General features: G+C 48.8%; 2 protein-coding genes across 3 annotated transcripts in view; one reads left to right on the top strand and one right to left on the bottom strand.

The window, feature by feature from the left end:
• Positions 1–3,048: 3,048 nt before the first annotated feature.
• Positions 3,049–22,693, bottom strand: part of SPACA6 (sperm acrosome associated 6) — a 35,485-nt gene continuing 15,840 nt past the window's right edge. The window contains exon 11 of the mRNA XM_053606181.1: positions 3,049–3,331. Coding sequence (XP_053462156.1) covers positions 3,151–3,331 — 181 coding nt within the window. The 3' untranslated portion in view covers positions 3,049–3,150. The remainder of the gene's footprint in view (positions 3,332–22,693) is intronic.
• HAS1 (hyaluronan synthase 1) lies at positions 11,108–21,418 on the top strand. Of its 2 annotated transcripts, none has more exons than XM_053606178.1 (5): positions 11,108–11,194; positions 15,095–15,802; positions 17,384–17,609; positions 18,251–18,383; positions 20,427–21,418. In XM_053606178.1, exons 1-5 carry the CDS (start codon positions 11,186–11,188, stop codon positions 21,100–21,102), a joined length of 1,752 nt encoding a protein of 583 aa, XP_053462153.1. In that variant the 5' UTR covers positions 11,108–11,185; the 3' UTR covers positions 21,103–21,418. The 2 variants fall into 2 exon arrangements, with proteins under 2 accessions (XP_053462153.1, XP_053462154.1); XM_053606179.1 differs by having other exon boundaries at positions 11,133–11,194; positions 15,098–15,802.

A 22,693-nucleotide genomic window follows, 5' to 3' on the forward strand; every position in this document is an offset into this window, starting at 1 on the left:
GGACACCAAAGGCTGTCAGCAAACCACCAGAAGCCAATTGAGAGGCGTAGAATAGATTCTCCCTCATAGCCCCTGAAGGAACCAGTCCTGATCTTGTACTCCTAGCCTCCAAAATTGTGAGACAATAAATTTCTGTTGTTTCAGTCACCAGTTTGTAGTACCACCAGCCCTCGGCATTTGCAGGTTCCTTATTCAAGGATTTGACCAATTACAGACAGAAAATATTTGGAATTAAAAAACAATAAAACATACCACGAATTTTTAAAGTATAGCATAACAACTACTTACATAGTATTTACATTGCATTAGATATTATAAGTAACCTGGAGATGATTTAAAGTACACAGGAGGATGTGCACCAGTTATATGCAAATACTATCCATTTTATATAATTGTCTTGAGCGTCTGTGGATTTTGGTATTCAGAGGTCCTGAAACCAATCCCCTGCAGAAACTGAGTGGTGAGTGACTTAGTTATTGTGCCAGAAAACTAATGTTTGTCTACTGCACACATTACTCCAATCTCTGCCTCTGTCTTCACATCATATCTTCTCTGCGTTGTGTCTAATCTCCCTCTGCTTCACTCTTGTAAGGACACCTGCTTGGAATTTAGGGCCCAGGATAAGCTCAAGTCAATATTATTGTTATTATTATTATTATTTTTAAGCCTACAGCACTGGATACTCCCAGGCGGTCTCCCATCCAAGTACTAACCAGGTCCGACCCTGCTTAGCCTCTATGCTTTTTCCTAATAAGGTCACATTTACAGGGTCTGGACTTAAATGTATCTTTTGGGAGGGGTCCCTATCAACCCACACAGTGAGGGCTCATATGCCTCCCTTCATTTGATCCTCACTCCAATACAGTGACAGAGGAGGGAAACCAAGATCTGAAAGAATAAATCACTTTCCCAAATTCACAGATGTTGGAGGTGGTGTTAGAATCCCTGGTTCTTCTGACTTCCTGGGGTGTGAGGCTCCATTACAGAGGATGCCTCAGTGACAATGATTGATGAATGAATGAGTGAGTGAGTGAATAAATGAATGAAGCAATTCAGTAGCAGGCAAGCAAGCTTTTTTTTTTTTTTGCTACATATTTACTTATTGTTTTTGAGACAGAGTCTCATTCTGTTGCCCAGGTTACAGTGCAATGGCCAATCCTAGCTCACAGCAACCTCAAACTCCTGGGCTCAAGCAATCCTCTTGACTCAGCCTCCTGAGTAGCTGTGACTATATGCACTCACCACCACGCCCAGCTAATTTTTCTGTTTTTAGTAGAGTCAGGGTCTTGCTCTTGCCCAGGCTGGTTTTGAACTCCTCAGCTCAAATGATCTTCCCGTCTCAGCCTCCCAGAATGCTAGGATTACAGGCATGAGCCACCTTGCCCAGCTCAAGCAAGCTATTTTGTACAAATGGGTTCTAGAAATCACAAATTACCTATGAAATAGTTTGGGAGCCCATTTAAGCTAGGGTTTCTTCCCTGGTTCCTCCAATTCTGCAATGACACCGAACCTATCAGGAACCTTGGTTTTCCTATTTGGGAAATGGGGATTACAATACTTTCCTCAATAGTATTTCAAGGATATTGAGAGAAAGTACATAGGTTGATGCCAGGCTCATAGATACATTATTTCACCTTTGGGATGAGTTTTGTCTTAGTCCAATGGTTTTCGGATTTCAAAGTATGTAAGAATTATCTGGGGCATTTGTTGAAGTCACTTCTAAAGCTCTGAGCTGACCAAATCAGAAAAAATGGGAGAAGGGTCCAGTAATTTGCATGTTCAGCAAACACGCACAGATGATTTAGATGTTTTAGGGTCCACAGACCAGTTTGCAGGATACTTGGTTATATGGAGACAGTAGCAGCCAGTACAGCCAGTGTCCTGGGCTGTGCCCTTGGCAGCTTTATTCATCTCTCATCTCTAACATTTGGAAAATGGATTCATCACAGGGACCAGAGGGCACTGGCCAGGATGGTATCAGACTTGAAAACACAGATCTCATCTCGAAGTCCTTAACTTCATAACACCAGCTTAAACATAATCCCTAAAACTCTTTTTTCCAAGTAGGGTCACATTGAGATGTGCAGGGTGTTAGGACTTGAAGGTATCTTTAGGGGCCACCAGTGAACCCCCGTGCGTATGAGAGCTCACGGCACCTTCTCCTGGGACCCTCTCGTGTAATCCGTAGCAGCATTATTTCCTCTTCCACTGGAAATGACAGCATTGTGGTTTGGAGCCGCTGGACTGTGGGTACTTGCAGCACAGACCCCAGATGGGGCCCCCAGACTTGCGAGGCTCTGACTCCTCTGTCTGCGGCCCACCAGACACGCCCCTCTGATGACTCACCATTCACACTGCACAGTTTGGCTGCTCCCCAAACTTCTCTGAGCTTCTTTTTTGCTATAATAAACTCCCCCCAATATGCCAGGATAGGAGGGTCTCCTCACCCCATGCTTGACAGATTTCCTCTGGGCCCAGGGAGGAACTCACACCCGAAAGAGTTCCATCCACCCACATCAGCATGGTGATGGGCTCTCCTCGGCCACAGGTGGCTAAGGTGGAAGAGCAGGCTCGGGCCCGAAGGTGGCTTGGGGCTGGGAGGTAGCTTGTCCATGGCCACCAGCCTTGGAACCCAGGAGTGTCTGATTCCAGAGCCCGCACTTAGCTGACCTCTTGGATGAGAGCTGTAGTGTTCAGGGAGGGTGAACTGTCCCCTTTCTTGCCACTGAATTAGCCATGGAAACCTTCAGCTACTGCTGATTCAGAGATGGCTAAACTCACTTCATAGTCCAGAGTGCCAGGCATACTCTCTGAATCTTAAGGGTTACCCTGTGAAGGATAACTTAAGATAGACCCATTTTACAGATGAGGAAAGAAAGGCTCCGGGGAATGAAATGTCTCCTTGCCAAGAACTTTCAAGTAGCTATAACATAACAATGGTTTTTGCATGTACTTCGCTGATGTTACAGCCCAGTGGGGTCCCTGCACAACCCCCAGTGAAAACCAATATCCTCAGACCAGTAACGCAGTAGAGAATGAGCTTTTATTTTTCATGTTCCCCCAAAATGAAATGAGAGTAATTTCTCAAATCTGCCTCCCTGAGAATTTGGGAAAAAAGGTTTTTAAAGATAGTTTGGCAGGCAAAAAAGTTTAGGGAATTGGGTCTGCCGATTGGCAGTGAATGAGCGCATAGAATTGGGATGCAGAAATTATCTTCTCATTTGTGACATTTCCTGGATAAGGAGTTTCAGGGTTGTTGGATCTGTTCCCATGTCTCTCCATGGGTCTGGCTGACGTCCGTAGGTCTCTGGGATGCAGAGTCTGCAAAATACTGTAAAGACCAGTTTTAGGATTTACAATAGAGATGTTATCTATGTCACCACAAGTGCTTGGGATTTAACAGCAAGAACCCCAAGAGGGATTTTAGGATTTACAATAGTAATGTCATCACAAAAATAGTGGGGGCTCAGCGCCTGTGGCTTAAGCGGCTAAGGCGCCAGACACATACACCTGAGCTGGCGGGTTCGAATCCAGCCCAGCCCCAACAAACAACTAAGATGGCTGCAACCAAAAAAAAAAAATAATAGCCGGGCACTGTGGTGGGCGCCTGTAGTCCCAGCTACTTGGGAGACTGAGACAGGAGAATCGCTTGAGCCCAGGAGTTGGAAGTTGCTGTGAGCTGTGATGTGACAGCACTCTACCCAGGGTGACAGCGTGAGGCTCTGTCTCAAAAAAAGTAGTGGGGAAGAGTCACTAATCTTGCCCCTGTTGTCTGTCAGAGAGGATAGTGCCATTAAACAGTAACCAATTATAGCAGCAAGGAAGTTAGGGAATGATGACTAGTTAACTTCTGGCTATATCTATGGTTTTTATAAAAATCTGACTTTGATTACTATTTACACTTTGTGGCTCTACTATTTTATTTTGTTTTATTTGTTTTTTTGAGACACAGTCTCACTCTGCTACCCAGGCTAGAGTACAGTGGCCTCAGCCAAGCTCACAGCAACCTCAAACTCTTGGGCTCAAGCTATCCTCCTGCCTCAGCCTCTCGAGTAGCTGGAACTACAGGTGCCTGCTACAACCCCTGGCTAATTTTTCTATTTTTAGTAGAGATGGGGTTTCACTCTTGCTTTGGCTGGTCTTAAACTCCTGAGCTCCCACCTCAGCCTTTGAGAGTGCTGGGATCACAGGCCTGAGCCACTGTGCCTGGTCTCTGCAAGACAGTTTCACTAAAATTCACTGTTGAAATCCTAACCCCCAAGCTGATGGTATTAAGAAGTGGGGATTTGGGGGGCATGATGAGGTCATATGGGTAGACCCCTCATGAATGGGATGAGTGCCCCTGTAAAAGAGGCTTGAGAGAGACCCCCTCCACCATGTGGGGACACACAGAGAAGATTACTCTCTTAGAAACAAGGAAATGGGTCCTCACCAGACACCAAATCAGCCAGTGCCTTGACCTTGGAATTTTTTTTTTTTTTTTTTTGTAGAGACAAAGTCTCACTGTACCGCCCTCTGGTAGAGTGCCGTGGCGTCATATGGCTCACAGCAACCTCGAACTCTTGGGCTTCCGCGATTCTCTTGCCTCAGCCTCCCGAGCAGCTGGGACTACAGGCGCCTGCCACGATGCCCGGCTATTTTTTTTGTTGCAGTTTGGCCGGGGCTGGGTTTGAACCCGCCACCCTCGGCATATGGGGCCGGTGCCCTACTCACTGAGCCACAGGCGCCGCCCTGACCTTGGAATTTTTACCCTCCAGAACTGTCAGAAATAAATTTCTGTTGTTTATCAGCCATACCAGTATATGGTGTTTTTTAGAACAGCAAGAATGGACTGAGACAATAAGAACTATATATTTGGTCTCTGGCCCTGGTTTCTGGCACTGAGCTCCTGTAACTCATGTAATTTCCTGAGTGCTAGAGATGAAAGGAATGTCTTTTTAATTCATAATAAGCCCCTTTCCATGGTAAGCCCCTTTCCAAGAGTTTATGTTAATGAGGTGACTCTAGAAGGATCAAGGTCTAGTTGCCAAAGGAATCAACCACCTGATTAGAAAGTTATAACTTCCAGCCTCATCTCCAACCTTCAGGAAGCTTACAGGGGCTAGAGATTTACTAATAACCAATGGCCAGTGATTTAATCAATCACACCTAGATAAAGAAGCTTCATGAAAACCCTAAATGATGGGGCTCAGAGAGCATCCATATTGCCAAACGCATCCATATGGTGCCAACTCCACGGAGACAGAAGCTCCTGTACTTGGGACCCTTCTAAACCTCCCCCATGTACTTCTTCACCTGGCTGTTCATCTGTATCCTTTTTAATATTCTTTAAACTGGTAAATGTAAATAGGGGTCACTCTGCGTTCTGTGAGATGTTACAGCAAATTAGTGAACTTGAGAGGGGTCATGAGAGTACCCAATTTGTAGCCAAGTCAAATAGAATGTGGGGACCCTGTGACCCCACTACCTGGGACTGACATCTGAAGTGGGGGGATAGTCTTGTGGGATTGAGCCCCCGACCTGTGGGATCTGTACCAACTCCTAGTAGTTAGTGTCAGAATTTAAATGAATGCTTAGACATTCAGTTGTTATCCAAAGAGTTGGAAAATTGATTGTTACTGGAAATAAAACTCCACACATTAGAGTATTATGAGTAGAGAAACAGTAATTTCTTTCAAAACTACTCTTCCCTGGTGGCCCCAGAAGTCCAGGCAGCCAGCCCTGCCCCTGGCTCTCCATCTTCAGATTTATTTTTTGAATCACACTGTTGCATTCCTCCTACAGAGGCTCTTTGGCCCTTGCTATAGTGAAGGTGGATCCAGGATTCCAAGTGGGCAACAGGGACTTCAGAAGGGTGGGGGAAGGCACAGAGCTGAAGCCACATATGCAAGAGGAACCTAGGCCTGGAAAAATCTTCTGTCACATTTCAGAATGGGGTAAACCTGAGAATTCAGGAAGCGAGGACTCTAGCCCCCTGGTCCCTTGGACCCAGGGATCCACTCAGCCCCTCCTCCCTCAGATCCAGGAGTCTGGACCCCCAGCCACTATTTCTACAGTGACCTGCTCAGTAGACAGAGAGACAATATCTGACATCTGATTTCTATTACCTGGCTATACTGCTCTGTGCTGCATCTCTCTGGCCAGGAAACAACTCTTCTCAGGCCTCATTTTCCTCATCTGGAAGATGAGATGCCTCCTCCTTGCTTCCCTGGGATAGACAGCTGCTGTAAAAGGAAGTCCCCCTCTTCCACTCTGTGGCACTTTCTGATTGTTTCCCTCCAGGGAAAAAGGCTAGAAAGACAGTGGAGGCCTGGAGGACAGTGTTTTTGGCTGGACACACACAGGGCTCTCCCCCTCCCGGCCTTCCCTTCCTTCCTCCTGGCTCCTGTAGCTTCTCCCAGAGGTGCCAGCTGGAAGCAAAAAGTAGATGTACAATCATCATTGCTGGCTGGCCTCCCTCCCTCCCCCAGTTTCAGCAGAATCTTGGAGGCCTAGATGCTTCCCAGAACGCATGTGTGTGGGGAGAATGGCCCAGTCTAACTCCGAGTCAGTTGGGCTCCTCTGGGAGAATGGCAGCCGAGCCTTCTGAATTCCTGGAAGTCCAGAGGCAGTTTGCTCTGCCGATCCTGACGTTTTTCTGCCTAAGGCCCCACTTCTATGGGAGCTTCTTACCCATCCCTCCTAGGACTGGCTGCTCTAAGTGGGGAGAGCAGGGTGGAGGCTCCACCTGCTGGGTCTTCTTCCTTACATCTCTCTGTCCTCCCCCATTCCTTCTGTTGGGTTTCAAGGCAGCTGCCTGTGTCCTAAAATATTGGGGTTTTAGGCAGCTGACTGGATCCTTGACTCCTGGGGTGCTCTTGGTCAAAAAATGAGCACCTTGGGTGGCGGTTCGAACCTGGCCCCGGCCAAACTGCAACCAAAAAATAGCCGGGCGTTGTGGCGGGCGCCTGTAGTCCCAGCTACTCGGGAGGCTGAGGCAAGAGAATCGCTTAAGCCCAGGAGTTGGAGGTTGCTGTGAGCTGTGTGAGGCCACGGCACTCTACCGAGGGCCATAAAGTGAGACTCTGTCTCTACAAAAAAAAAAAAAAATGAGCACCTCTGCCCATCTTTGTTCACATTTCCCTAAGGCCTGCATCAGTGCCCTGTGTTAAACTCCATCCAAGCTTAGACTCAAAATTCTCTCTAGTCCAGAGAAGACCCTGGTATATTTGACTCTCTGATAGGACCCCACCACCCTGTGGGCCCCCTGGTCAAAAGCACCCCCTAACTCCTGTCACTCCATCTACTTAGTCCCTCATTTGGACCTAGAGTTGATCCTGGCCCTCCCTTACTTACAGCCCTCCCATGGCTCCCCAGTACCCCCAGGCCAAAGTCCTAGCCTCTGATTCCGTTAGTCAAACCCTACATGTTGCATATATTAAAGAGCTTGACCCAGCCAGTCTACAACATAAACATCTAGCAAAGCATTGTATTGTGCATCATAATAATAAGCACATATAATGCTTATTTGTCAATTAAAAAATAAATTTAAAAATTCTCCACATGGGTGGACCCCATTTGGCACCCACCTCCCACTCTTTGGCTTTACCCTTTACACTCCCACAGCACCAATTTACCTATGTACTTTCCCTTTCCTGCCTAGCTGCACCAGTTCTTGCCTTGGCTGCCTCTTTTCTTTTCTTTTTTCACTTTCTTTTCTTTTTTTTTTGAGACAGAGCTTCACTATGTCACCCTCGGTAGAGTGCCATACCATCACAGCTCGCAGGAACCTCAAACTCTTGGGCTTCAGCAATTCTCTTGCCTCAGCCTCCCAAGTAGCTGGGACTACAGGTGCCTGTCACAATGCCTGGTTACTTTTTTGTTGCAGTTGTCATTGTTGTTTAGCTGGCCCAAGCCGGGTTCATATCTGCCAGCCTGGGTGTATGTGGCTGGTGCCCTAACCACTGTGCTACAGGTGCTGAGCCAGTTGCCCCTTTCCTTACCCTCTACTTTTACTATGGCCTCTCCTCATTTAGTCAGGGTCATCTCCTCCAGGAGGCCCTCCTGGACTCTCCAGCTGGGTTGGTGCATCCTTGAACTGGCTTGTAGTCCTCTGTTTACACAGCTGTCTCCTCCATGGCATTGGCATCTCCTCAAGGGCAGGGCCCAGAGCTGAGTCATCTGTGTGTGCCCAACATCGCCCCACCCAGAACCCTGCTCTGCAGGGGTCAGGAGATGTCTCTAAAGTGGATAAATCTTCTTTCCACTGCCTTTTCTCAACTTTTGCTTTATCTTTACCACCTTTCCGTCCTTTCTGTCCTGGTTCTGCAAATCATGGCCTGAGGTTTTCTGACAATGATCAAAATCCTGGGAAGGCCATGTGCGGCCAGGGCAGGGAATGGAGGTCAGTTGCCATTGGAGTGGAGGGTTATGGGAGACACAGCTTTGATCGAGGGGTGCTGGAGGTCTCTGCTCATCCCCTCACTGCCAGACTCTGCCTTCCATGGGAGTTCCCAGCTCCCTCTCTTGTCTTTCAGTTCTGATCTTGGTTTCTTCCAGCCTTGGTCATCTCTCCCTACAAGGAATTCTAGGAGACTGGACATGTGGGTCTGAATGAAGAGGTGGGGGCCAGGACCACTGTGTCTGAGGGAGGAGAGGCTAGGGACCCCGACCCCTGGATATGAGGGAGGAAGGGGCTGGGGTCCTGGACCCCTGTGTCTGAGGGAGGAGGGGCTGGGTGCTGGACTCCTCAGTCCTGTAGTAGGGAAACCATCAGGGTCCTAGTTTTTCCTTCTTTATCCACACTCTAGTTTTAGAAACCGCTGGTTTTATACAGGGGCTCCACCCAGGCAGGGCAGGGTGGGGGCTGGGCAGCTACATGCTGGGCTTCTGGGCGGAGCCTGGGCTGCCTCCTCCCACTAGGGGGAGAGGGGTCACCCTCCCCTTCTGCTCCGGGCTAACCCCGGATCGTCAGATCGTCGGAGGATCCTTCGTCCTGACACGGCCAGACACCAGGCGCCCAGCAACAGCGGCAGGCACCGCCCGGCCCGCCCTGGCTGGTGGGCGGGGTGCCCTGGCAGCCCGGCCTCCTCTCCCTGCCAGCCCGGCTCAGGCAAAGGCTTCACCTGGCGCCCGCCCCCACATCCTGCCTCCCCGGGGAAACCCAGTGGGTGAGGACTTGGTGTCTGGCAGAGGAGCAGCCAGGCCAGGCTGGAGGAGATGGAGCCGCAGCAAGAAACCAAGGCTTGGAGACAGAAAAGCAGAGAGAAACAGTGAAGGAGAGAGAGAGAAACGCGAAACACATGAAGAGATGGAGTCTCAGGAAGAAATAGGAATGTAGAGAGGCTGAGGGGAGATGAGAGAGAGAGAGTGAGTAGAGAGAGAGAAGGACAGGGAGAGACATTAAAAACATTCAGAAAGAGAGAAAGTCACAGAAAAGGCAGTCAGGAGTCAGGGAGACAGAGCAGTTCAGAGACAGACACCAACCCAGAGAGGAGCAGGTGGAAATGCAGAGAGAAGGAAGGAGAGAGAGGGAAGCAGGAAGAGTATCGGACAGGCATAAACACACAGGAATACACAGGGATAGAGACCCAGACAGACAGATGGACAGATAAACAGAGTTGGGGAGACAGAGACAAAATGACAGAGACTCAGGGAGGGACTGAGACAGAGAGAGAGAAGTGGGCATGTGCTACCACAATCAGTTACAGGGAGAAAAACAGCTGCTGAAGTCAGGGGCGACATTACCAGTTTATAGTAAGAGGAGCAGAAAGCAAAATAGATACAGAGAGGGTTTTTTTTCCATAAATCATGAAAAGAGGCCAGGCGCGGTGGCTCATGCCTGTAATCCTAATACTCTGGGAGGCCGAGGCAGGAGGATCCCTTGAGCTCAGGAGTTTGAGACCAGCCTGAGCAAGAGCAAGAGACTCATCTCCGTTAAAAAACAACAACAACAACAAAAAACAGCCAGGCATGGTGGTGGGCACCTGTAGTCCCAGCTACTCAGGAGACAAGAAGACTGCTTGAGCTTAAATGTTTGAGGTTGCTGTGAGCTAGGCTGATGCCATGGCACTCAAGCCTGGACAACAGAGTAGGACTCTGTCTCAAAAAAAAAAATCATTGAAAGAAAGTCTGGGAGATAATGACATTTATCACTGATTTTCTAGTCTGGAGGAGCTGGGGCATCAGACACCTGGGTCCAGGATCTCTTTTCCATTGTGGTCTGACTCAGTTTCTGTGATGGGTCAGAGGTTTGACCAAGCCTGTGTGGCTCCCTGGGGGCAGCTGACCAATAACTCTGAGTCCCCGAGGTCATGACTCTCAGTGCCCCAGCCCTCCACCCCAGACTCTGGTGTGCACACACGCACACAGGCACACACGCACATGCAGACCCACGTCAATTAGGTGTCTAAGGGACAGACATTCTCTCACAACTCCAGTTCCAGGCAGCTGTACCTCAAGCCAGTGCTCACAGGCACACCCGCAGCACGCACGTGTGTGCATTTTTTATTCCATCTGCCAGTTGCTGAGACACATCATTCCTTGGAGACCCAACCCAGAGACTGATTCAGGGGACAGGGGGGGTGAAGCCATGGGGAGGGGCAGTATGGGGGTGACTGAGGAAGGTGAGGAGAGCTGGGGAGGAAAGAGGGAGAGAGGGAACTGAGGGAGAGAGGAGGAAAGAAAAGGGGGGAGAGAGGGATGGAGGGAAATACAGAAATTGGGAGAAATGTAGAAATGGGGGAGAGAGATGAGGGTGGCAAGGAGAAACATAGGGTTGGGGAGACAGAAAAGTTGGAGAGAGATACAAGGAAAGATGAGGGGAGCCCCCAAATGCAAAGGAGGTGAGAGAGAAACATGGGGGGAGGAGGCAAGGGGCAAGAGAGAAAGAGAAAAAACAGAGGGAGAGGCAGGGAGGGAAGGGGGAGCGGTGGGAAAGAGGACTGAAGGGGTGGCGGCAGACTTGGGGGGCTGGGAAGGCAGGCTGGCTTGGCTGGGAGAGGGCTTAAGAGGGGAATAGCGGGAAGTGGGTGGAGCTGCCCCGCGCGGCCGTGACCTCAGAGCCCCTGGCCCAGCTTAGCCTGACGTCAGCGACTGCTCCCGCCCCCGCCTGTGCTGGTCTTCAAATCAAACCCCCTCCAGCTCTCCAGTCTAGAGAGACTCAGAGAGCAAGCAGGAGAGGACACAGCCCAGCCGGACCGCTGCGATGAGACAGGTGTGTGTGAGCATAGTGAGGAAATGACTTCCAGCTGTGCGACATGTGTGCTGGGAAACTGTGTGTGTGAGATTATACCCGTGTGTCTGAGCACGCATTCTTCCATTTCTGTGTGGAAGCAGCCATGCCAAGTCCATGTATGTGAGACATGACGTGTTTATGTTTCTGCGCATGTTTGTCTGGCTATAAATTCGTGTGTGTCTGTGTCCCCCAGGAGGGGAAGAGAAAGAGTGAGCAAACTAGCAACAGGGGGCTATCGAGAGAGAAAGAGAGGGATGTATTTCCCTGTACTACATGGGTCTCGATTTATTTTATGTGTACCTTAACTATTAAGTTGAACCACATGAAATCACAGATATTCAGCCACTATTAACTGGTAAAAATGGCAATTTTATATGGTTAAGTAGCGTCTAAATTACTATTCCTTCTAAAATCCTGCTTTTCCGTCTCACTGGCCCAGACCCTGGGGGTTGTTTGTATGTTTGTTACCACATGGGTATCTCTACAAGGTGTGCTTCTTCCTGCTGAGAGATGAGTGTCTCCAAGTTCACCTGTGTGGTTGTAAGTGGGGGGTCTCCGGGTCACTCGGTGTGTCACTCATCATGTGTGAGTGCACGTGTGAGTGGGTGTGTCCACATGTGTGTGATGAACTGAATGTGTGTCCACGTTGCTGGAATCACCACCTCTGGACCTCCACTTGTCATGGTGATCCTCAGCATAAGCAGAGCCTTGCCAGGAATTTGGGCAGGGCCAGTGCAAAGCAAAGGGACAAAAAAGGATTCTAGAAGAAAGAATTGCTAATATGGAATGATTAACAACTCCATCTCAGCTCTGTCCTATAGAAACATGACTTGAGCCATGATCTACAATTTAAAATTTTCTAGTAGCCACATTTGGGGAAGTTAAAAACAATGGGTGGAATAATTTTAATACTATATTTTACTTAACTCAATGTGCTCAGAGTTGGCACTCTTTTTGGTAAAAGGGCAGATAGTAAATATTTGTGGCTTTGGTGGCCACGTGATGATCTCTTTTGAAACTATTCAACTTTGATGCTATAGTGTGGAATTAGCTGCAGTGTGTAAACAAATGAGTGTGGTTGTATGCAAATCATATATAATTTGATTTATAAATGCTGAAATTTGAATGTCGTATAACTTTTTGTGCTCCACAAATATTTTTTTCTTTGGCTTTTTAAAACCACTTAAAAATGTGAAACTTAGCCTTCAGCGCAGTGGTTCTCAACCTTCCTAATGCCACAATATATTTTCATTGTTCAGTTTTTGGCCAGGGCCGGGTTTGAACCTGCCACCTATGCTACGTGGGGCCAGCACCCTACTCATTGAGCCACAGGTGCTGCCCTGTATTTTCATTGTTAAAAAGGGATCACAGCCCATAGGTTGACAACAGCTGCTGTAGCAGGTCTTAGCATGCTTACTTCTATATGTAAAAATATGATCATTTCAATCTATAGCCAATACAAATTTTTTTTAATTTTTTTTGAGACAGAGTCTCACTTTGTCACCCTTGCTACAGTACTGTGGCATCATAGCTCATAGCAACCTCAAACTCTTGGGTTCAAGCGATTCTTTTGCCTCAGCTTCCTGAGTAGCTGGGACTACAGGGGCCCACCACAATACCCGGCTATTTTTAGAGATGGGGTCTCAGTCTGGCTCAAGCTGGTCTTGAACCCATGAGCTCAGGCAGTCTACCCACCTTGGTCTCCCAAGTGCTGGGATTACAGGCGTGAGCCACGGCACCTGGCAATACAAAAATATTAATGAAATATTTTACTTTCTTTTCATTGGACTCAGGCTTCAAAATCCACTGTGTACTGACAGCACATTCACTCAGATGCTACATTTTCACTGGAAACACTTGATCTATATTTAGGTTTTGTAAAATTTACGGTCAAAAAAGAAGCGTCATAGATCCAACTTGTTCCCAGATAGGTTTTTTTAAAAGCTTTCTAATAACTGAATCCAATACCAGTTCTTAATTTAATTAAAGTTAAATTAATTAACATAAAATTTTAAATTATTAATACAAATTAATTAAAATTAAATTCAATGTGAAATTCAGTTTCTCTCTCTATTTTTTTTAAGAGACAGAGTCTTACTTTCTTGCCCTCCGTAGAGTTCTGTATCGTCACAGCTCACAGCAACCTCCATTTCTTGGGCTTAGGTGATTCTCTTGCCTCAGCCTCCTGAGTAGCTGGGACTATAGATGCCCGTCACAATGCCCAGCTATTTTTTTGTTGCAGTTTGGCTGGGGGCAGGTTTGAACCCACCACGCTCGGTATATGGGGCCAGCGCCCTACTCACTGAGCCACAGGTGCTGCCCTTAATTTCAGTTTCTCAGTTGTATTGGCTGCATTCCACCTGCTCAGGTGACATCTTTATGGACATGGAAGGTCTACTACTTAATAACTGATTCCCTTAACTCACAATAAGCCCTCAAGGCAGGAACTAGTGACATAAAAGGAAGCGTCCCATTGAGGGGAATAAAAGAATGCCTGAGTTTGAACCCTACCTCCTCTACTTCCTGTCTGAGTAGCCTTGGGAAAGAGAATTCACCTCTCTGCGCTTCTGTTTCCTCATCTATAATGTGAGATAGTAACAGTACCTACCTCAAAGGATGGTTGTAGAGTAGTGTCTGGCACATGGAAGGTGCTAAATACCCATTTTACAAATGAGAAAATGGAGGCAACTTTTCTCTCTGATTCTGCACTCTTCCAGCAACACCTACTGGGCATCTGCCAGGAAGCTGGGCAGTGGAAAAGGAGAACCAGGCCACGCCTCTGGGAAGTCAGAGAGGAGATTCTCTGAGCTATGAGAGGCTGACCTTGCACAAGCCCCTCCTCCTGGCTAATCAGTCCTCCGTTTTGCCATCTATGTGGTGGGGAAAAACACTTTCCCCTAGGGCCTCTCCAGGGGAATAAAGGTAGTACAGAAGGTTGTCATTTGGTAACTAGGTTACCAGGGTACAGATCCTGGCTCTTCTTCTTTCCAGTGGCCTTGGGCATGTTGGTGCATTTCTGTGTGACTCAGTTGGCATATCTGTAAAATGGCGGTGATAATAGCACCTACCAGCTGTTAGGTCACCCAGCTGCTGTGTGGATTCAAATAAGTTAGTTCATCCAAAAGGCTTAGAGCAGCACTCGTTCATGTCATTTTGTATTGTTCTTTTGGTAAGTGTTATTTTTATTACTGTCAGAACACTAAGAAACCTTTGATTGTGGGATGAATTTTTATTTTTATGTGCCACTCACAAAGAGGAGAGAAACACGTGTTAATTAATTAAACTGTGACATTCCATTGTGTTAATTCTCACAGATTTAAGAGATGTTTACAATGTGAAAAAAAGGCCAGGCACCCTTGGCTCATACCTGTAATCCCAGCACTCTGAGAGGCTGAGGCAGGTGGATTGTTTGAGTTCAGGAGTTCAAGACCAGCCTGAGCAAGAGCATCCTTACTAAAAATAGAAAAAAACTAGCCAGGGTAGTGGTAGTGGAGGGCATCTGTAGTCCCAGCTACTCAGGAGGCTAAGTCAAGAGGATCGCTTGAGCCCAGGAGTTTGGGTTGCTGTGAGCTATAACATGGTACTCTAAGCCCAGGAATTGGAGGTTGCTGTGAGCTGTGATGCCAAGGGCAATAAAGTGAGACTGTCTCAGAAAAAAAAAAAAAAAAAAAGGTAAAAAAAGGTATATTAGAAAGGCTAAAATCAGATATTAAGCCTAGATAACTGTTTGTCCCAGTTTAAAATGACTTTGTAGTGCTGGGGGAATCTCCTTTTCCAAAAGGTGACGTTATCACCCTGCCTAGGGGTAAAAACCCAGGAGGTCTTCTCAGAGGAGCACTTCAAGATTCATCCCTTTTCCTTTTCTTTCTCGGCTGGCAGCAGGACCCGCTCAAGCCCACCCAAGCAGCCCGCCGCTGCTCTGGCCTGGCCCGGCGGGTGCTGACTATCGCCTTTGCCCTGCTCATCCTGGGCCTCATGAGCTGGGCCTACGCAGCCGGGGTGCCACTGGCCTCCGATCGCTATGGTCTGCTGGCCTTCGGCCTCTATGGGGCCTTCCTCTCGGCGCACCTGGTGGCTCAGAGCCTCTTCGCGTACCTGGAGCACCGGCGGGTGGCGGCGGCTGCGCGGAGGGCGGCTGCGCGGGGACCCCCGGACGCGGCCACTGCCCGCAGCGTGGCGCTGACCATCTCGGCGTACCAGGAGGACCCGGCGTACCTGCGCCAGTGCCTGGTGTCCGCCCGAGCCCTGCTGTACCCGCGTGCGCGGCTGCGTGTCCTCATGGTGGTGGACGGCAACCGCGCGGAGGACCTCTACATGGTTGACATGTTCCGAGAGGTCTTTGCTGACCAGGACCCCGCCACCTACGTGTGGGACGGCAACTACCATCAGCCCTGGGAACCTGCGGCGGCGGGCGCGGTGGGCTCCGACGGCTACAGGGAGGTGGAGGCCGAGGACCCCGGGCGGCTGGCGGTGGAGGCGCTGGTGAGGACGCGCCGCTGCGTGTGCGTGGCGCAGCGCTGGGGCGGCAAGCGCGAGGTCATGTACACCGCCTTCAAGGCTCTCGGCGACTCGGTAGACTACGTGCAGGTGAGCGGAGGGCGCCCTCACCCGACTCGTGACCCTAACCTCCGCCCTCCCCCGAAGAAACCCGCTTTCCTGGGGCCTTTGCTGCAACGCAGACATTCACATAAATCTCTCCTTTCTTTATTCTTTCCTTCACTCATTCATTCGTATATCCATTCATCATCCATCCTATATGGAGATGATTCCTTCATATCGATTCCGTCATTTATCCATTCAATGTAAGAGTCATGCCTGCCTTCCTTTCCTCATGCACCCACCCAGGGGAGGCAGAGACTCTGTTTCGCTCATTTATTCATTTATCCACCCATTCAGTCCAGAATTAAGTTCTCCTTCTTCCTTTCTTCATGCATTTATTGAAGACGTTCTTTCCTTCACTCATTCATTCCTGCGTCCATCTATCCTTCCAATATGGAGACCATTGGCTCACTTATTCACTTATTTATTCATTAAATGTAAAGTTTTTTTCCTACCTTTTTTCCTGTCTTTTGTGGCGAGCTACTTTTTTTTTTTTTTTTTTTTAGAGACAGAGTCTCACTTTATCGCCCTTCGTAGAGTGCTATGGCATCGCAGCTCATAGCAACCTCCAACTCTTGGGCTTAAGCGATTCTCTTGCTTCAGCCTCCCGAATAGCTGGGACTACAGGCGCCAACCACAACGCCTGGCTATTTTTGTTGTTGTTTTTGCAGTTTAGCTGGGGCGGGTTCGAAACCTCCGCCCTCGGTATATGAGGCCGGCGCCCCACCTACTGAGCCACAGGCGCCACCCCTGTTGAACTACTTTTGTTCATACACTCAACCATCTATGTGTTCAATATAGAGATTCATTTATTCATGTAATCATTCATTCATTCATTCATCCATTCGGTGTAGACAACCATGCACTAATGTATCAATTTAGATTTTTTTTTTTGCTTCATAACAAAATACCATACACTTGGAGGATTGAGACAAAACACATTTATTATTTCATAGTTTCCATGAGTCAGGAACACAGGCACAGCTTAACTGAGTCCTCTGCGAAGGGTATCACCAGGCTGCAATTAGGCCCTGGAACTGGGTCTTAAGACTCAGGGGTCCTCCTCTCAGCTCATGTGATGGTGGAATTCATTTTCTTGAAGCTGTAGAACTTGTGATAGGTCCTCTCGTCAAGACCAGCAAGAGAGAGTGTCTGGCTTCCTTTTTTTGTTTGGATTTTTTAAGAGTTCACCTGATTAGATCAGGCCCACCCAGGAGAATCTCCTTTAGATTAATTAATAGTCAACAGATTTGGGGCCTTAATTACATTGCAAAACTCATTCAACATTTGCATATAATCATGAGAATTACAGCCTATAACTTTTGCCATATTCTATTGGTCATGACCAAATTACAGATCTTACCCACATACCGAAGGAGGGTATTATACAATGGGTCTTGGAGCTCACCTTAAAATTTGATTAGACTTGGCAAAACAAAAAAACCCTGCAAAATTATGTTCAATTTGGTTACAGAGCACCCAACTTCCCCCCACCCATTAGCACTCTCTCCCCCAAGCACTAGCCCTGTGTAAGGGTCTAGTCTGATGCCAGAATTTCATACCTCACAGGTCTGTGATTCAGACACAAGGCTGGACCCCATGGCACTGCTAGAGCTGGTGAGGGTGCTGGACGAGGACCTCCGGGTAGGGGCTGTCGGAGGGGATGTTCGGATCCTTAACCCTCTGGATTCCTGGGTCAGCTTCCTAAGCAGCCTTAGATACTGGGTAGCCTTCAACGTGGAGCGGGCTTGTCAGAGCTACTTCCACTGTGTGTCCTGCATCAGCGGTCCCCTAGGTGAGCAGGGGCAGGGCTGGGGAGGGCCATGGATGGGTGGGGATGGAGAAGGGAAGCCAGAGCTAGAGGGGGCTGATGTAATTGAAGTTGGATGTAATTGAAGTTGGCAACAAAGATGGAGCTGGGGCAGGCATTTGGATCGGATAAGAATGGAAGCTGACAGTGAAGATGTAGTTTGAGCTAGAGCAGGGTTTGGTGTGGGGACTGGGATTAGAGAAAGGATACAGATGGGGATTAGGGCTGGGGCCAGGGAAGTTCATTCATGTGGGATGAAATGAGCTTAGAGTCAAAGACAGGGCTGAGGCCAGGTTTGAGGTTAGAGATGGGGTTTTGGATGGGGATGAGCAGGAAATGCTGCTAAGAGTGGATACAGACTTGGGGAGTTGATTGGAGTAGGTTTGCAGCCACACTGGGGGTGGTTCAGGGACAGGCAAGTTGGAAAGTGATTCAAATTGTGAGTTTGAGGACAGCATTGGGGCTTAAGTTGTGTTTGGAGATGGGATGGAGATAGGGTTGAGGTGGGGACTGCAATGATTAAGGATGGGGCTGGAATTGGAGATGGGGCTTGGCTTGAGTCAGCACTGAGGATGGTGTTAGTGACAGCAGAAGCTGATGCTCTCATACATCTTCTCTCCCTCCAGGCCTATACAGGAATAACCTCCTGCAGCAGTTTCTTGAGGCCTGGTATAACCAGAAGTTCCTGGGCACCCACTGTACTTTTGGGGATGACCGGCACCTCACCAACCGCATGCTCAGCATGGGTTACGCCACAAAGTAAGTTGAGGGGGTTGAGTGGTCGGGTGTGGGTCGGGTGTGAGGCCAGTTAGTATCCCAGCAAATGTGTGTGCATGTGTGTGTGTTGAGAATTCTCCAAACCCAAAATAACTCACAGGACAATGGCCTCTACCAAATAAGATTTTGGAACAGAGAGGAAGATACTAGAAAGGGAAGAGGGGGCATTTGCTTTGAGCTAGTGACTTTACTATAAGTGAGATATTAGGAGAGAGTGGAAGATACCCTAAGGAAACAAGGGTGGCATTTGCATTGAAACACATGGCCCGTGGACTTTACCAAGTGATGCAAGAGTGTGGGTGGGGAATTCCACCTAGAAGATACAGAATGAAATGCAATGAGCTGGCTGTACCATGAAGACATCGAAATAGACAGTACAGATCACTCCAAGTGAGGAGTGAGGTAGGGTGGGAAGGGCAAGAGATAAATGGACAGAGTGGGGTCTAACTAGTGAGAGAGCCACCAAGAAAGAATCAATTGAGTGGGGGGGGGATCAAAACTCTAGTAAATGTTTCAGGAGAATTCAGTGAGACTCAGAGGGATCTGAGCTAGACCAAGCTCTAAAAGCCATGCCCAGAGAGAACTTGGGATATATATATATCCCAGAGAACTTGGGATATACTAAGGGAACTTGCTTATTCATCTACTTGACAAAGATTCATTCAGTGCTTACAGTGTTTCGAGCTCTGGGGATGCAGCAGTAGACAAAAGGGACACTCATTCATGCTCATATTGACTGGGGACATAAACAACAAATAAGGTAAATAAGTAGAACACACAGCATGGTAATGAAATGTGCTGAGGATATAATAAAGCCTGGAAGGGGGATAGGAAGTTCTGGGTTATGGCCGGAACAGTGGCCATGTTCCACTTCCATTACAGTGGCTCCCGCCTGTAATCCCAGCACTCTGGGAGGCTGAGGCAGGTGGATTGCTTGAGCTCAGGAGTTTGAGACCAGACTGAGCAAGATCAAGACCCTGTTTTACTAAAAATAGAAAAAACTAGCCAGGCATTGTGGTGGGCGCCTATAGTTCCAGGTACTTAGGAGAGTGAGGCAAGAGGATCACTTGAGCCCAAGAGTTTGAGGTTGCTGTGAGCTATGACACCACAGCACTCTACCCAGGGCAACGGACTGTGACTATGTAAAAAGAAAAGAAAGAAGAAAGAGGGAGGGAGGGAGGAAGGACGGAAAGAAGGAAGGGAAGGAAATAGTTCTGGGCTAGGATAGGGATGGAGGCTGAGAAGAGTACAGCTGAAGCAACGAGCCAGGGGTGGAGCAGAGGGAGTGGGGGTTCGTGTTAGGAGAGGGGGAGAAGGAATTACAGGGGTTCACTCATGAAAGGCTTACAGGCTATGGGAAGGACTTTGGCCAAAGACGAGGGAGCCACAGAAGGGTTTTAAGGAGAGGAGTGATTGTTGTAACATAATCTTTTTGGCAGCTGTTTTGAGTACAGACTGCAGAAGGCCAGGTCGGAAGCAGGCCAGCCATTGAGAATGCCAAGTGACACAGGGAAGGAGACTGGACACAGTCAAGTAATGCCTGGGATTCCTTGGCTGGAAGCTGTGCAGGGATTGATGAATGATGATGTCTGCCAGGGACAGGAAGGGGCCTGAGGGTTCCCTGGAGCTGCTCTAAGGCATGGACTGCCCTAGGGAGCAATCACTCTGGACTTGCTCCTCACTGTAGAGCCTGCCAATAGCAGGAAGCACAAAATATTAGTAATATATTAGTGATAGTATTAGTAACAGTGTCAGGAATCTCAGTGATCTTAGTAATGGTATTAGTCATAATAAAAATAATAGTAGCTGACATTTATCTTCTAAGCCCTTGGCATTCAATCTTCACAGAGCCCTTATGAGATAGGAATCATTACTGACCCCATTTTACACATGAGAAAACTGAGGTCCACAGAGGTTAAGAAACTCAACCATGGTGGCCTCCCTCAGTGGTCATTTCTGGCTTCAGAATCCTACGTAGGCCCTAAGGACGACCATGCTGACGCCTACGTTTCTGGCCCTGTCCAGGTACACCTCCAGGTCCCGCTGCTACTCAGAGACGCCCTCATCCTTCCTGCGCTGGCTGAGCCAGCAGACGCGCTGGTCCAAGTCGTACTTCCGCGAGTGGCTGTACAACGCGCTGTGGTGGCACCGGCACCACGCGTGGATGACCTATGAGGCGGTGGTATCGGGCCTCTTCCCCTTCTTCGTGGCGGCCACGGTGCTGCGGCTGTTCTACGCGGGCCGCCCCTGGGCGCTGCTCTGGGTGCTCCTGTGCGTGCAGGGCGTGGCGCTGGCCAAGGCGGCCTTCGCGGCCTGGCTGCGGGGCTGCCTGCGCATGGTGCTGCTGTCCCTCTACGCGCCCCTCTACATGTGCGGTCTCCTGCCAGCCAAGTTCCTGGCGCTGGTCACCATGAACCAGAGCGGCTGGGGCACCTCGGGCCGGCGGAAGCTGGCTGCTAACTATGTCCCTCTGTTGCCACTGGCCCTCTGGGCTCTGCTGCTGTTCGGGGGCCTGGTCCGCAGTGTGGCCCATGAGGTCACAGCCGATTGGAGCAGCCCCTCCCGGGTAGCCGAGGGCTACCACCTGGCCGCAGGGGCGGGCGCCTACGTGGGCTACTGGGTGGTCATGCTGACGCTGTACTGGGTGGGCGTGCGGAGGCTCTGTCGGCGGCGGTCAGGGGGCTACCGCGTCCAGGTATGAGTCCAGCCACGCAGGTGCCTGCTAAAGCGTCTTCAGGGGGAGACTGAAGGTGACCTGCGGGGCCCCGGGAGCCACAGACTCGCTGGATGGTTCTCTGGGCCTCAGTTTCCCTCCTCTGTGAAGCGAGGGGGTAAACCCAAGATTCTTCAGTCTGGACTTTGGGTCTGGGACTTCTGGGTCTCTGGGGAGGGGTATTTATTGGTCAGGGTGTGGGTTTGAGGAGCAGAGGGGAAAGGGCCTCGCTTTCTCCCTGTTCTTATTTAACCTCCATTTGCACTGTGTGATTAGGATATAATAAAGAGTTCTATTTATTTTCTCTGAGCCTCTCACCTTTTTTTGAGAACTGAAAGGGCTGTGTGATTGAAAATTGAAGACTCCTGGCTCAGTTTTGGGGACTAGCTGTTTGAACCTGGACAGGATGCCCTCCTTCCTCAGAACCTTGTTTTTTTCTTTGGAAAATAGGGATAATCCCATCAGTCAAGGCTGTTGAGAGGGTTAAAGTACTCAACTCATGCACATATACCTACGGAGCACCAACCACCTGCCAGACATTGCCAGGCTCTATGCATGGTGCTTTTGTACCTGGTCCATCTCCTCAGGAGATGAATTCATCCCTTCTTTCCTAAAATAACCCCTCCCCCCAGCCTCAATCTTAGCGGGCTTCCAACCTCACAGAGAAAATAGAGGTTATAAGAAGAAAATGTTTGGAATCCCCATCTGTCTTCTCGCTCACATGCACCTGTGCTCACAGACACCCCCTTCATCCTGTTGCCCAGGGTGAACGCCCTGCACTCTGAGCCAACACCAGCCTCTTCCAATGCCGCTCATCTACTCAAAAATCTCACTCCCACAGTTCTTGCCACTTGATCTCCATCCTCAATTCTTCCCTCTCTTCAAGGTCTTTCCCATCAGTATCCAAACATGTTGTTACTCTCCCATTTTTTTTTTTTTTTTTTTGTAGAGACAGAGTCTCACTTTATGGCCCTCGGTAGAGTGCCGTGGCCTCACACAGCTCACAGCAACCTCCAACTCCTGGGCTTAAGCGATTCTCTTGCCTCAGCCTCCCGAGTAGCTGGGACTACAGGCGCCTGCCATACTCTCCCATTTTTAAGACTCCCTGTCTTGACCTGTTTTCCGGTAAGCTCCTGTTCTATTTCTTTGTTAATAGTAAAACTCCTTGGAAGTTGTTTCAATTTGTCTCCAATTTCTTTGCCAGAGTTCACCCAAGGTGTACAATTCTATGGTTTTTAGTAAGTTTATAGATTTCTGCAGCCACCAGCATAATTTTGTTTGTTTGAGGCAGAGTTTCACTCTGTCATCTTGGATAGAGTGCAGTGGCATCATAGCTCACAGCAACCTCAAACTCTTAGGCTTGGACAATCTTCCTGTCTCAGCTTCCCAAGTAGTTGGGACTACAGGAACCCACCAGAAGGACTGGCTGATTTTTTTTATTTTTAGTAGAGATGGGGTCTCGCTCTTGCTCAGGCTGGTCTCCAACTCCAGAGCTCAAACAATCCACCAGCATCAGCCTCACAGAATGCTAAGATTACAAGCATGAGCCACTGGCCTGACCTCATAATCTAGTTTTTTT

The sequence above is a fragment of the Nycticebus coucang genome, chromosome 10, assembly GCF_027406575.1.
Source record: "Nycticebus coucang isolate mNycCou1 chromosome 10, mNycCou1.pri, whole genome shotgun sequence".
Lineage (NCBI taxonomy): Eukaryota > Metazoa > Chordata > Mammalia > Primates > Lorisidae > Nycticebus > Nycticebus coucang.

What these genes read in the sequence shown, in the direction of transcription:
- HAS1 (XM_053606178.1), top strand. An exon ending in ACTCGGTAGACTACGTGCAG is followed by an intron (nt 15,803 to 17,383) that starts GTGAGCGGAGGG and finishes CATACCTCACAG; the next exon opens with GTCTGTGATTCAGACACAAG. An exon ending in AGCATGGGTTACGCCACAAA is followed by an intron (nt 18,384 to 20,426) that starts GTAAGTTGAGGG and finishes GGCCCTGTCCAG; the next exon opens with GTACACCTCCAGGTCCCGCT.